The sequence below is a fragment of the Sander vitreus genome, chromosome 22 (assembly GCF_031162955.1).
Source record: "Sander vitreus isolate 19-12246 chromosome 22, sanVit1, whole genome shotgun sequence".
NCBI classification, from domain to species: Eukaryota; Metazoa; Chordata; class Actinopteri; order Perciformes; family Percidae; genus Sander; species Sander vitreus.
The window spans coordinates 8,689,656-8,705,836 of NC_135876.1; the positions used below are offsets into that span (position 1 = coordinate 8,689,656).

The following is a 16,181-nucleotide window of genomic DNA, read 5'->3' on the forward strand; positions in this document are numbered from 1 at the left end:
AATGCTACTAGGCAAACGTCCAAATGTGCAGTGGACATTCATAACTCCCAGAGGGTGAATTAGAGAGTTTTTGGTGACCTGTCAGGATTATTAAACTCTAACATCAGCATATCATTACATTTACAGAAAACCTTTTGATGAACACAACATACTACTTCGGTCTTTTAGTCTTGTTAATATAAGACAATTGATGTCCTTGTTGTTTGCACTGCAGGTTACCTTCTTTCATGGACTATATACTGCATCTTTAACTTCAAGCATGATTAATCAAAGTTTACATTTCACGTTTAGAGTACAGTTTGACCTCTAGTAGTTCCACCTTGACTTGTGGGGGATATGTTGGCGCTCTGTCCAGCCCTGGTGGGCTCATCTTCTGCTGTCACAACTAAACACTGAAGCTGAGAACGAACGTGGTTCACAGTTTAGGAATAAAGTAATAGAATGGTATTTTTTTGTTATTTGCTTTACCTGTGTTAGCATACTTTTACTTTTATTTGGGGCATTGTTCTAAAAGATTCCTAGTTCCGAAATAGATTTTAAAGTTTTGTGTCATCTTGTATTTTGTTATCTTGGTATTCTGCAACATTATTGCAGTAGTCCTCATCTCAGGTGAGTATCTGCTAAGTTGAGCCCAGTTGGACTTTGCCAAGTGCTTTCCTCCAAAGATACAAACTGGAAAAAAAGAGATTGAGGGGAAAGCAGGAGGAAGCAGCAGGAAAGTAAAGCAGGGGGGAGAGCATGTGCAGGGTTTCTGGAGTGCCTCTAGTGAATCTGTGTCCCAGCATTATCTCAGAGAGAGAGAGAGAGAGAGAGAGAGAGAGAGAGAGAGAGAGAGAGAGAGAGAGAGAGAGAGAGAGAGAGAGAGAGAGAGAGAGCGAGCGAGAGAGAGAGCGAGAGAGAGGCTGGGAAGAATAAGGGGTCAGTCCAGGGATTGTCCTCGAAAGGAGAGGAACTACTTCTGTATGTGTGTGTGAGGAACAAGTGTGTGTGTGTGTGTGTGTGTGTGTGTGTGTGTGTGTGTGTGTGTGTGTGTGTGTGTGTGTGTGTGTGTGTGTGTGTGTGTGTGTGAGTATGTGTGTGTGTGTGTGTGTGTGTTGTGTTTGCTTATACTGATGTTTCACTGTACACAGAGGACGTAATAATAATCCACCACCATGAGCCGGACCACCTTTTTTGAGGTAAGTCTAAATGTACAGTATTGAGCTAACAGCCACAGAATGCATTACAATGAACTGAAACTTTTATTAGCCACTTTCTGATAGAGAATGTAAACTTTGTTACTTGTTTCACAAGGCCTCACTTGAACAAAAGATTCACTTTGAACAATAGAGATCAAGCAGAATTTGGGAATTCATTAAAAAAAAGGTTGCATTAATAATTTCTTCTTCATCACAGTTTTAATGATTTAGATTCTTGGAAACCTCTCCAGAGGCTTTTTTTGTTGTTGCAAACACTGTTCTCTCAGGTAAACTCAGACATCTAGCTCAGAGCTTTATTTACCATAAAAGCATTTCTTTGTTAATGAGTATCTGTCCAGCTAAAAAACTAACACATATTGACTTCCATGTCATCAGGCACTGATGACAACACATAAAGGGATACTTTAAGAACTAAAATCATGCCTATTAAAATTAATGTAAATCTGATGTAACAGCAATCGATATGATCAGCAGTCTTATTAGAACATTATAGCTTGTTAAATTAAAAAAACACTGAAGAACTTTAAAGTGTCAGTAGACTTTATGAAGTCCAAGTTGCTGTGTCGGAGTAAACAAAACTGAGCTGGATTTGTTTTCATGATTTTTCTCTTGTCTTCAGTCTTGTCTCACAAGGTTTTATAAGTGTACTAATGAAGAAGTAGACAGTAACTAAGTGCAGCATCAGGCCTTTGAATTCAAGTTAATTTACAACATGCTCTGGGATGTGTGCCATGCTCTCAGTAACTGTTACATAAAGGCTGCAGGCCAAATTAGCAAATATGTAAATGGTTTATGAGAAAGATATACATTTTTCAAGCCTGAGTTTAAATGAGAAAATTGACACCACTCTCTGTACGCTTAAGTATGAAGTTACAGCCAGGGGCAGGTTAGCTTAGCTTAGCCTAAGGACCGGAAACTGGGGGAAACTGCTAACCAGTGGTGTAGTCTACGTGATACGCAGGAATACGCCATGTACCCACTAGGAAAGGTCAAGGATTTCTGTATACCCACTTACAAAAGCGCCAGGATAACATTACGTAACGAAGATTGTTTTTGTGACAGAACGTTCACACTTTTGTTCATAAATTCCCCCGCCATCTGTGTTGCATGTTGTGTAGGGACAACAACACGGTTGCTTGGCAGAATTCGCTGTGCAACCCTAAAGGAGATATACTGTATAAAACAAAAGCAAACTTTTCACTATACTCTTTCAGTGTTTTGGTAAGCCTGTCCCTAAAGCTACACTGCCACTTCGGGTGACACTGCAGCAGATGTTAACGTTACAGAAACTAAGAAAAGTGAGCCAGATGAGGCGGATGCTATACGTGGTAACATTACAAAAAACGTATGGGGTTGTCGCTCTGGGATGGGCGAATATGAAGTTGTGAGGGAAAAATTACAGTAAATTCACCACAAAAAACTATACTACACCACTGCCGCTAACAAAATCCTCCTACCAGCAACTCTAAAGGTCACTGAATGTACAAAAACCAGAGCGTAAAAATTGGAGGGTTGCCAGACTATGTTTTGGCCGGGCACAGTAACTTCCTGTTTTAGAGATGTTGGTAGGCAGATTTTACCTTCGGACAGAGCCAATTTACATTGCATGGGCAAACATAAGGGTTGCATCGATCTTCTCATCTAACTCTCCAATGAATACAAGATCTTTTGAAGGCTTAGCATCCATCTTTGCACTTCTTTTAAATCAGATTAGAACAAGCATCACTTACAAAACTTTCCCTACTGAATTCAGGGTATTTCCTTATAACTTTTAATGGAACACCACAGGAAATTCAGTCTGCTATTTCGCACATAAGCAACCTCATCTTAGCTGACGGTCCATCTTTCAGAGTGTGATGGCATCTTGTCTATCTCTCATCCATATATAGTATTATTTGAAAGTTGCATTTAAGGCAGACCTCAATTGGCAGCATGCAAAGAGTCAGCTGAATGTTTACAGTAAGATTACTTACTGAACTCTATCGAGTTTGAATGCGTGTGCGAGCAAAAAGGACATTGGTACGCTGGGTGGCTATACAGCTAATCGGCTTCAATAGTATGAGTGGTGTTTGAAGTAATGAGCCTGTGGTTCAAGAGCAGCCATCATCAGCTTTTCCATTAAGTGGAGCTATTATGGCCAAGAGACTTCTTCATTTGGCAGCCATTAATAAAGCAGCATATGGTGAAAAGAACAAACCGGATAATGTCAGATGTTTTTTTTAAATTACACTTTGTATACAAATATTAATGTTCAATTGAAAAAACACTTTAAATCCCCCATATCTACACAAAGCCCTTACACGCATACGCACATGTTCTGTATGACCTATGCTGTCAGCTGTGCCCTGTGTCCCCCTGAGAGGACAGGGGCGTCTGATAATTAGATTTACAAGGACACAGCACAACCGAGTGCACACTGTTCCACAGCTCACAGCCCTAATGACACCCTTGATGCTCTTAGTGAACACACAGATGCATCAACATGTGCCCCCGGAATGCAGTTGGGTAGGTTAGCAGATTGAAAGCAAAACAAACCCATCTCCCAGGACGCCCTTTACTGAGACGTCAGCCTGCCCTCATGCTCAGATCCTGCAAAGCATTAACACACACAGCAAAGAGTGACAAGATGGCACACTCATATTTTAAATCTAGACTTGCATGTGAAGTGTATTGCAATGTATTTCTTGTGCGAAAATGTCACTGTATTGGGAGGTTTTGCTGGTTGCGAGAAGCCTGGGAGTGTCATTAGTTTAAAGACATTTGCTTTTCTTTTTTTAAATCAATTTCTTGTTTGAAAATGTAATTGATTTTGTGAAGGATGAGGTGCTACTGACACAAATCAAGAAATGATTAATAACTAGAATATTGTAAAACAGGTCTAGGCACAAGATTAAAAGAGTTACCATACTTGTTTTTGCAATGCAAACAGCAGATGGTATAGAGCTCTCTCTCTCTCTCTCCCATTCGCATTCACTCTTTCTCAACTGTGCACTCAGCAAATCTTTAGGTATCCATTAGCGGGTCATTACACTGTCCAGTAAGGGAACCAATTAAGTTAGGACAGCTCTGCTGAGCAGCATAGTAAGGAGTGCTTTCAGGGCAAATTGTGGGCTGCCACCCACCATCCTCCTTACATATGCTGTACATCACCACTGACATGGTCTAATTATTATACAGTGGGGCAAAAAAGTATTTAGTCAGCCACCAATTGTGCAAGTTCTCCCACTTAAAAAGATGACTGTAGCCTGTAATTTTCATCATAGGTACACTTCAACTATGATGGACAAAATGAGAAAAAAAAAATCCAGAAAATCACATTGTAGGATTTTTAATGAATTTATTTGCAAATTATGGTGGACAATAAGTATTTGGTCAATAACAAAAGTTCATCTCAATACTTTGTTATATACCCTTTGTTGGCAATGACAGAGGTCAAACGTTTTCTGTAAGTCTTCACAAGGTTTTCACACACTGTTGCTGGTATTTTGGCCCATTCCTCCATGCAGATCTCCTATAGAGCAGTGATGTTTTTGGGCTGTCGCTGGGCAACACAGACTTTTAACTCCTTCCAAAGATTTTCTATGGGGTTGAGATCTGGAGACTGGCTAGGCAACTCCAGGACCTTGAAATGCTTCTTACGAAGCCACTCCTTCGTCGCGGTGTGTTTGGGATCATTTTCATGCTGAAAGACCCAGCCATGTTTCATCTCCAATGCCCTTGCTGATGGAAAGAGGTTTTCACTCCAAATCTCACGATACATGGCCCCATTCATTCTTTCCTTTACACGGATCAGTCGCCCTGGTCCCTTTGCAGAAAAACACCCCCAAAGCATGATGTTTCCACCCCCATGCTTCACAGTAGGTATGGTGTTCTTTGGATGCAACTCAGCATTCTTTCCCCTCCAAACACGACAAGTTGAGTTTTTACCAAAAAGTTCTATTTTGGTTTCATCTGACCATATGACATTCTCCCAATCCTCTTCTGGATCATCCAAATGCTCTCTAGCAAACTCCAGATGGGCCTGGACATGTACTGGCTTAAGCAGGGGGACACGTCTGGCACTGCAGGATTTGAGTCCCTGGCGGCATAGTGTGTTACTGATGGTAGCCTTTGTTACTTTGGTCCCAGCCCTCTGCAGGTCATTCACTAGGTCCCCTCGTGTGGTTCTGGGATTTTTACTCACCGTTCTTGTGATCATTTTGACCCCACGGGGTGAGATCTTGCGTGGAGCCCCGGATCGAGGGAGATTATTAGTGGTCTTGTATGTCTTCCATTTTCTTATAATTTCTCCCATAGTTGATTTCTTCACACCAAGCTGCTTACCTATTGCAGATTCAGTCTTCCCAGCCTGGTGCAGGTCTACAATTTTGTTTCTGGTGTCCTTTGACAGCTCTTTGGTCTTGGCCATAGTGGAGTTTGGAGTGTGACTGTTTGAGGTTGTGGACAGGTGTCTTTTATACTGATAACAAGTTCAAACAGGTGCCATTAATACAGGTAACGAGTGAAGGACAGAGAAGCCTCTTAAAGAAGAAGTTACAGGTCTGTGAGAGCCAGAAATCTTGCTTGTTTGTAGGTGACCAAATATTTATTTTCCCGAGGAATTTGCAAATAAATTCATTAAAAATCCTACAATGTGATTTTCTGGATTTTTTTTTCCTCATTTTGTCTCTCATAGTTGAACTGTATCTATGATGAAAATTACAGGCCTCTCTCATCTTTTTAAGTGGGAGAACTTGCACAATTGGTGGCTGACTAAATACTTTTTTACCCCACTAATGTTTCCTACCAGACTCAAGCAGCCTCATTATTCATTGAGATTACTGTACTTGATCAGGAAAACTGGACACACTTGGAATTACAGTAGGGCCAAGCTGTGCTTAGCAGCTGTGCTTACAGTATATTTTCAGTTATATTTCATACACATTTCTATAGTTGATTGAAGAAACATGAGGAATCATATTGCTTTGGGAAACAAACATTTCATGCAGGCATTCATTTTCTTTCCAATTGTCTATCATATACTGTAAAGGGACTGTGATTTGAATTGGAGTTGTTTAAATTGAGATCACATTTTCTATAATCCCTGCTTGCTCTTGATCTTGAGATAAAGTGATGGGGGGCTTATGAGAAAACTTGCTTACATAAATCAGCAAAGGTGTATATAAATATTGTGTAGTAAAGATACATATTGAGTCACATTTAGCTACATACCTCCATCATTCTGGTAATGGGTAGGCAAATTGTTTTTTACAGCTCCTTCTGAGAGAGGGATGTGAAAACAGGTCCAGACCAGTATCACATTTACCACATTCTGAATTTTCAGTAAATTAATCTGAGGCTTGAATGAAAACCTCTGAAATGTTTTTTTTGTGAAACTTATTGTTTTTGTGTTGTGCATTACAAAGGCGGTACATCTTGTGTTTTCTTCAGGTGAGGATCCTGGATGCCAACACGAAAGAGCACCTTTGTTTTTTAGATAAGGTATGCTGACATACTGCCATGACTACATGTTTACCCTTTTGTTTATCCTCAGGTAGCCTTAAGGTTGGAAAAATAATTTTCTTCCACAGTCTGACCATTGATATTCTCTATCAGCTTGTTCCAACTTTTCATTAAAACTATATTGTGTTTACCACAGAGTCAATTATTCAAACCCCAGATTCCATGTTATTTTTGCTGCGCCATCAAATGGACAATAATTATTATTTTACTGTAGATAAAGTCCCGCAAAATTCAGCCTGACATATGTGGTATTGTTAGAATTTTAGGGGTCTCCATTAGAATTTGAAATAAAGCTCTGTGGGTTGGATTAATGTTTGGCTGCACAGTTTTTAATGTAACACAAGAAACACTGTCAACCTTTCCGCTGATAATATATGAAGTTTACATACTTGATGTTTGTATTCTATTCAGGTGGAGCCCTACTCAACAATAGGAGACATCAAGAGCCTTTTTCACAAATCATGTGAGTGTTCATATGCAGTTTTTATGTAAATGAATGATTTTGATGAGCCTGGGTGTCCATCTTGTTTTTTGGTTCTTGTTTTTGCTGACCTTCTTGTTTTAACTTGATCTCTGACAATACAAAATGTATTGTATGGTACTCTGGTCCACTTGTATAAAACCTTATATTACATATTGATGTATAAACTTGATTATTGTAAACTAAAACTTGAATTGGTATGGTTCTTAGACAAAATTATGATTAATAAACCTGCTATGGTATTGAGTAAATCATCTCAAAGTCTTTTTTAGTCCTCTGAAGCCTGCAGATGTTCTGTCATCAGTGTGTGTCTGGTCAGAAATGTTACCAAATGTTTGCCAAGTCTGAGGCCATTAAAATGCATCAGCGCAGCAGAGCTCAACGTTATTCCATTGTGATTAATTATTATTGGGTCTGAAGCCAAAATCTGTGTTTGCAATGCCAGCTCTGTCCAACCCTGTGTGTGTGTGTGTGTGTGTGTGTGTGTGTGTGTGTGTGTGTGTGTGTGTGTGTGTGTGTGTGTGTGTGTGTGTGTGTGTGTGTGTGTGTCTGCTCAGATCCTCAATGGTATCCAGCAAGACAGGCCCTGATGCTTGATCCCAGTAAGTAGCTATATTGTGATGATTTACTGTATGTGTATGCATTAGGCTCCAAATTGCAGTGGGTGGTAGCTATTTGCTGTTTAATACTGTTCTAAAAAAACTTAAACTTCATCACCCACAAATACTGCATGGCAGTGTCAGTAAGCTGCAGACAGCATTAATATATTTACCATCTAGCCATCCAGTGTCTGAGGCTTTGTACAAAAAGAAAAAGTGAGAAAAGAGAAGAAAATGTGAGCTGTTCAGCCGTGGAATGAATGCTCACTCACTACTATTTAGAGGACAGTTAATGTTTTGTTCGTATGTTTTTACATAATTCACCAGAATAGAACAATCTATTGCATGGAAACATGATGCTGTCCCTTGTTGTAGTCCAATAATGTGATTTAGGCTAAGGTATGCTTCATGATCCCAAGACCCTGTATAGTCTACAGTGTGTTTATTCTTGGGCTTCAAAGCCATTATGACATAAGATTGTTTTCTGCAAAATGCAACTCTAAAAATGTCATGTGTAGCACAGAACATGTAGTCATCATTAGATAGGTAACCTGAAGTAAAAACAGGCATACTAATGTTTAAAGTTGTTTCAAACACAAATGAGCAAGGGGCTGTTAGTTAATGTTAGTGAGGTACATAGTTTAGAAGAGACATGCATGTCCAGCAACGCTATTGAAATAACTGGGAAAATAATGCATGACAATTAAAATACATCCATCTCAGGCCTAATCTTTCCACAAGCCTAATATTGATGAACTATTGAAAAAGGTAGTTGTGCTCAGTGGGTGAAATTAAATTACTGCCATTACAGACATTTGCGATGACCTTCACTCTTGAGCCTTAAAAAGCACCCCACATCTTTACAGAGCCACCATCACTGTGGAAACAACTGTCTGTTCTTTTTCATATTTTCAATATAAAAGGTAGACTGCTTAATGTTCATCCTTTTCCAATAATTATAGCCTAAGTTCAAACAGCAAATACTGATGTTGCAGGGCTTTGAAGGGACTATGAGGGATATTTTGTTACTAAAAAGAGTAGAGACTTTGGTTAAAAGCTATCTAGGTCAGTCTCCCCTGATGATATTCTAAAAATGTCCTCCAATTAGCGCAACATATTATCTGTGGCTGTACCCCCATGAGCTTCCAGGTAGAGAGAATGTGTGCTGAAAAACTGATCAGACGTTCATTAAAAACCCTCTGAACCTTCAGTTTAAGCCACAATGCTCTGCACATGACTGCTTACATTTGCATACTCATAACGAGTTTCAGTATGATTTTTATTGAGAATTCTGTCAATATGGTCATTCTTCAATTCTACGAAGCTTGATCATCTAGAGATAATGTTTTCCACCAGATAGTAGAACTATGTTTTAAGGTACATTTCCAATGAAGCTGAATTTGTGTATATAAAAAATATATTCTTCTTCTTTTTTCAGAGGAAAAATCACTCCGAGATGATGAAATCTTACAGAATCTACCAGTTGGGACCACTGCCACCATGTACTTTAGAGATCTTGGTCCACAGTTAGGTTGGACTATGGTAAGGAGAGCACACTCAAGGATTACTGATGTACCAATGCAGCAATTTCATATATTTACAATAATGTCAGCTGACATAATATTGGGGTATTTTGGGAGTGTCTGGCTGAATTCTTGTGAGTGATGACTAGTAAAGACAAGGATTCAACATTGGTTCAAGATATCTCTGTTTTTGCCTACCTACTTTTACTTAGAACTATGCCACTATGTCAGTTTGTTTGCATATCACCTTTGTGATATTGTTTTTAAAAATGTAAGTATAGAATACGTTGCCCTGAACGTGTCATGGAGAGAAAAAAAACTCATTTCTGCACACAAATAATTTATTCGAGAGCACTAAATATTAAACTGAAAGCATGAATTTGTTTTTGTTTTTCTCCATGACACCTCCTGGGCTCCACAGTAGAGATAACTTTTTCTCTTCTTATGTTTTCAGGTGTTTATGGCAGAATGCATTGGGCCTCTTCTCACCTACCTCCTCTTTTATTTTCGAGTGCCGTACATTTACTCACACAAATATGGCTTTACCTCAAGTCCCCATCCTGTTGTCAGGTGAGTGGAAAAAATAACTATAGCGCAGGTAGCAGGCTGCGGGTATCCAACTGCAGACATGAGGCAAGTTTACAGACATGAGTCTGACCAAACCTAAACTGACCAAGTTTAAAGGATGTTTTTGGAAAATATGCATATTCACTTTCCTCTCAAGACATAGATGACAAGATTCATACCCTCTGATTGATGCCAGCAGCCAGTAAGCTTCGCGTTAGCTTATCACAAAGAGTGGAAACGAGGGTAAAGAGCTAGCCTGGCTAGCCAACAAATTTGGGGCGGCAGTAGCTTAGTCTGTAGGGACTTGGTGCGGCTGGTTCAAGACCAGCACAAACCAGGAATGGAGTGTGGACTGGAACATGTCACCTCCTGGGCACTGCCGAGCTGCCCCTGAGCAAGGCACTGAACCTCCAACTGCTCGAAGTGCCTGACAATGGCAGCCCATTCACTCTGACATCTCTCCATACCAATAATGCATGTGTATTGGTCCTGTGTGTGTGTGTGTGTGTGTGTGTGTGTGTGTGTGTGTGTGTGTGTGTGTGTGTGTGTGTGTGTGTGTGTGTGTGTGTGTGTGTGTGTGTGCGTGTGTGTGTGAGACTATGGAGTGAAAAAACTGAATCTCCCCAAGAGGGATCTTCTTCTGGGTCAGAAACCACAACATTATTCTGTACGTTCATGTTGTGTTCATGAGCGTTAGGGGTGCTTTTATGCAGATTTTGTTACCTTTGGACAAAGCTAGGCTAGCTGTCTCCCCGTTTCAAGTCTTTGTGCTAAGCTAAGGTAATCAGCTGTCGACTGTAGCTTCCTATTTACCGTACAGACATGAGCGTGCTATCAATTGTTTCATTATCAGAAAGGGAATAAGCATATTTCTCAAAAAGTGGAACTATGGTTTAATAATTAGTATTTATTAAGTATGTTGTTTACTTTTTTAAGTGCCATTTTATGCTTCACTACATATGGAATTACATCTATTGCTGCGTAAAGGTCAGGCTCTGTAAAATTAAATCAGAATCTGAAAACTAACTGCATTATGAGATAATATAACTAAAAAAAAACAAAATTTGATGCAGCTATGACAGGATGGTTTGGACACTTTTATTGGTGTTGATCTGCTTATTGATCCACAATCACTCCTTGGGGGTGTTTCATTTTATTGTAATACCTTAAGGAAATGTTCAAACCCTAAATATTTTACACTTTATCATATCTCCTCAGTAATTTATACAGTTCTTCTTGATGCTGTAGTGTTGCATCTAGTTGCATGTTTATATTATTCTGCTGTGTTTCACACTATGATGCACTTTCTTTGCTGAATCCCAAACATTTTGTTGCTGCAGTGACCCACTTTGGCACACGAGGGTCATTTAAATGTAATCCTTCCTCATCTCAAACTTTAAATCTGCTGCAGAACTAGTGTGATGAAGTATGCTGATTGGAAGCACCTCAGTTAAATGTGCACACTTGTACTTCTGACCTTATTCCCCCGTTTCTCAGACTGGCCTGTGCCTGTCACACCTTCCACTATATGAAGAGGCTGATAGAGACTATCTTTGTGCATCGTTTCTCCCATGGGACCATGCCTCTCGGGACAATGGTCAGGGTGAGGACATGACTACCCTTGAGAACAAGAGTTTCTGATAATGTGCTCACCTCTTGTGCGGACAGTCTTAGTGTGTTGATAAGGTGAGGTAGTTATCAGAGGTCTTCTTTTGTGTGTGTTTACTGTATGTATTTCAAAAATAGAAACTGGATCAAAGTAAGTACATTTTAATTTTAATTGAGCGATTATTGTACACCATGCAGTGATATATACGGTTTACATTCTCAAATATTTATACAGTGCCAAGAAAAAGCAACCCCATGGATTTCCCTGCATTTTTTTGTACAATGTAGTTATAAAATGTGGTCTGATATTCTTTAAAGTCACTATAATGGACATGCTACATCTGCCTGAAATAGTAACATAATAACAAGAGAATGTTTTTTGGTTCATGTATTGAATTATTTGCTTGAACAAGTCAAAGTCAGGTTGGAAAAAGAAAGTGAACCCTTGGTTTTTAGTAACCTTATTTTACAGCAGTGACCTCAATTAAATGTTTCCTGCATGTGTTGATCACTTCTCCACATCGTGCAGGAAGAATTTTAGATCATTTCTCCGTTTACATTATATTCATATTTACAGACTATTTGAAGCCTGGATTGACCTTAACCATTCTGAAACATTACTTTTCTTATGTCTGAGACATTTTGTAGTTCATGTTTTGCTGTGTTTTGGAGCATTTTCGTGTTAGATGACACAACTTCTATTAAGCATCAGATGACGGCTCTGAAACTTCAACTAGTAAAAGTGATTTTTATACATCTGACTGCATTGTTTTCTCAATGAGTAATGGTTGTTCAGGTCCAGTGGCAGCAAAACAACTACAAATCATGTTGATACCTACTCCATTCTTCACTTTAAAGGAGAATTCTGGCCAATTTTTACGTTAATCTTGATCGCTATAGCTACGCGAGTACTTTCGATAAAAAAAACCCCCGACCCGAATCAGTGCAGGTAACACGGCAGTGGTCGGGGCAAGTTTTAGAGTGCCTTTGTGCCTCTTAACAGACACAAAATGCAATTAATATGTCTGTGCCACATGAACAGGGCCCTTACGTGTCAACAAGATGCGTTTTCAACTCAGACATTGTTTAAATTCACCTACCCTGATCCTGCCGGTAGCTAGCTTGCCCTGCTAGCTGCTAGCCGTTAGCTGCTAGCTGCCGTCCAGTGAGTGTATTCAGACAGGCTTCTGTAATCATCCCAATAACAATCCACGGAGCGGTAGTGGTGTGGATATGTCCTCCAGAGGACAGGTCATGTCACGTCTTAAAGTGTATTCCCCCCTAAAATAAACAGTAGTGCGGTAGTAGCTGTTAGCTGCTAGCTGCCCTCCGGTGAGTGTGTACAGCCAGATAGCCGTTAGCCGTTAGCTGCTAGCTGCCGTCCGGTGAGTGTATTCAGCCAGGCTTTTGTGATAATCATCCCAATAAAAATCTTTAGTTTGCTATCAGTGTTGCCAACTTAGCGACTTTGTCGCTAGATTTAGCGACTTTTCAGACCCCCTTAACGACTTTTTCTCAAAAAAGTCGTCAGTATTGTCCAGCGAGCACGCAATGTATGAGGAGCAGCGGAGCAGCCTCTCCCCTTTCTCCTCATGTGCAGCAGCACTGCGCACAGTGTGCAGGTAGTGGGGAGGACAGGAGGGGGGGGAACAGGGTGTGCGGGGACCGGTGTAGGTAGGAGAGACAGCGGGACGCGACTGGGGAAAGACGCCGCTGAGCTGGCCTGGACCTGGCCTGGACCTGGGCAAGCCAGCCTTCTTTGAGAATTCTTTATCGATCTTTTTCCCTCCCTTTGTAGAATTTCTTTTTACTTCAAAGATAGGCTACCTAAGTAATAGTTATAAGGTAAAATAAATTCCTGTATTTAATTTGTGATTATTTGGCTAAAGAGTTCTATTTCTTTCTATCTACCTTGCTGACACAACCACTAAGCTTTATACAAATGATTGCGTAATGACGTCAAAAATATGCAAATGAGCGCATGACGTCATCTAGCGACTTTTAGCGACTTTTGGAGCTGGTGCTAGCGACTTTCATTGGAAAAGAGTTGGCAACACTGTTTGCTATTAGTTGCTATATCACTCCAAACAAAGTGTAAGGTGTTTCTGCAACAAAATATAGTCTTTTGTTTCAAGTTTTCCTAGAGCATTCTCCCAGTAACATAATAGAACTTTCAGGATGTCAATTTTAGATGTACGACGTCATCAATTTATTTAAAGGGAAAACCGTTCTTTCCTCCATGGTGCCCTTCCATGAGCACCATTCTCGCCCTATAGTTTTCTCTTTGCTGAGACATAAATGGCGCCCTTGTGACTTTGAGATATTTGGACTGTAACCCAAGGGTTCTCTTCCACCTTTTTCAACCTTTCTTTGCCTTCTTGCTTACTCTGATTTACTCTGAAAGCACATTTGAATGAGGGATGGTTCACATCAGCTCAGCTTGGGAAGAGATGAGTGTCAGTAACCGATATTTACCTCCACTTAGGAGGTTATGTTTCAGGTTTGGTTTGTCCGATTGATTGTTTGTTTGGTGGTTTGTCTTTCAGCAGGATTACGAAAAAACAACGGCCCGATTTTAATGAAAGTTGGTGGAAGGGTGAAGCATGGGCCAAGAAAGAACCCATTACATTTTGGAGCGGATCTGAATCATGGAGCGGATATAGAAATAATTTTTCACCTTGGTTTACATTGCTAGATAGGGCTTTTGTGCTCATGTAGTGCCAGAATAATTGGAAAAATTTGTCCGCAACAGGAAAGATTCACACTGCATAAACATTGTGAGATAGGGCATACCTTGGCGGAGGTCTGCGCTCTCCGAGTGCCCTTCTAGTTTTTTTTTAAGTGTTTTTGTACAGACACAGCTAAGTCTATTATAGGGACTTTGAACTTTAAAGATCAGACCACATTTTATGGATTAAATGCATAAATGTCGGTAAATCCAAAAGGTTAACTTTTTTCCTTATGTCACCGTACATCTGTATTGTTTGTTTCTTCTCTCAGAATTGTGCCTATTACTGGGGTTTCTCAGCTTGGTTGGCATACTATATCAACCACCCTCTTTACACACCTCCATGTAAGTCAGCCCATGTACACACACACATATACACACACACACACACACACACACACACACACACACACACACACACACAATGCTGTTTGTCTCAATTTTCTGCAGCTTATCAACACCAGCCTATCTCTCTTCACAGCATATGGAGAACTACAAGTCAACTATGCATTAGCCATATTTGCTGTGCGTATACTGGTGTTCACTCAGGGCCAATATAAATTCAGTGAACATGCATGTATGACAGTAAGGTGACAAATGCTTATTTCTGTTCCAGATGTGTGAACTTGGAAACTTCTCCATTCACTTGACTCTTACTAATCTCAGAGGAGAGGGTGAGTTGTTGACCTTTACTCTGTTAACTCCCGTAGTACGTAAAGGAGGAATCCACCAAGACATTATCCAATCCATCAATTCAGAATTGTTTGACAAAATTACTAAAACCATCTAAAACCATTCAATTGTTCCCATTTGATCATGTGCTCAGTAAGCTAACATTATTTCGGTTGATCCATCATGGAAACCTGGATGCTATGGGTGTCTAAAATATATTTTCAGAACTGCTACTTAAAATAAAACGTTATTTAACTTAACAATTTCTTCTTCACAAAACCGTTTTCCCAGGGTCCAGGAGCAGACGGTTTCCTATGCCAACAAAGAACCCCTTCACATGGCTATTTGTCTTTGTATCCTGTCCAAATTACACATATGAGGTAATATACATTATTTCTAATTCATCATGAATATCACCATTGCTTGTGTATTTACCTCTCTGCTTGCCTATATATTTCACCCATACATACTGTAGGTCGGAGCTTGGGTGAGCTTCTCCATCATGACCCAGTGTCTCCCAGGTATATGCAGTAGGCTACATTATTAACATAAATCCATTTACTGCACCTAAATGTCTATGTTCTAATACTTGTATGTTTTGTATTCCAGTGGCATTGTACACATTACTAGGCTTCATTCAGATGACCATCTGGGCCAAAGGGAAGCACAGAGCCTACAGCAGGGAGTTCAAGGACTACCCAAACCTCCGGATGGCCATTATCCCCCTGATTCTCTGATAGTGAACAAAAACATGAATTATTGTAGCATATAAGGCGTGTATATTCTCTTCCCTCAAGTGTTTTTTTACTAAAACAAAGAGGTTTGTTGCTGCTTAAACCAGCACTATGCAAGTTGTTTTAATGAACTGGAGTGGGAATGGGAGCAATAATATTTTGGCAATATACTATGCGCATTTAAAGCTTTAGTGCGTAACTTTTTAATATTAATCCACGTCTGTCACATTCAAGCCATTGCCAAATGAGTTGCAACAAAGTTTATTAAGACTATCAGCTCCACACAGCTCTCTCTGTATTTCTCAGCATGGCTATGTTCATAAGATTGTGTCGTCCGGTGACTTGAGTGAGTGGAAGAGTGAAGATAATTACCTTTTCTGAAGAGTCCATCATGTTTTTTTTAATCCTCCGTGTCCTACTTGGCTACTAGCAACTGTGTGGAGGAGGGGTGGCGGTGCGATCACGGAAGGCTGTATCATGGACGCGCAGACAGTGTTATTGTCATTACTTAGAATTCCTTGAGGGGGCGACAGAAACTATGCACTATAGCTTTAAATAGCTGTCCAGT

The 16,181-nt window shown here is 40.0% G+C and overlaps 1 protein-coding gene across 1 annotated transcript; it reads left to right on the top strand.

The window, feature by feature from the left end:
* The first annotated feature begins 1,154 nt into the window (after nucleotides 1–1,154).
* tecrl2a (trans-2,3-enoyl-CoA reductase-like 2a) lies at nucleotides 1,155–15,616 on the top strand. The gene is made up of 13 exons (XM_078280619.1): nucleotides 1,155–1,178; nucleotides 6,630–6,680; nucleotides 7,113–7,164; nucleotides 7,740–7,784; nucleotides 9,220–9,323; nucleotides 9,759–9,874; nucleotides 11,369–11,474; nucleotides 14,480–14,552; nucleotides 14,689–14,732; nucleotides 14,824–14,881; nucleotides 15,171–15,259; nucleotides 15,355–15,400; nucleotides 15,489–15,616. The coding sequence occupies exons 1-13, from the start codon at nucleotides 1,155–1,157 to the stop codon at nucleotides 15,614–15,616; spliced, it is 936 nt and encodes a 311-aa protein (XP_078136745.1).
* Nucleotides 15,617–16,181: the final 565 nt, after the last annotated feature.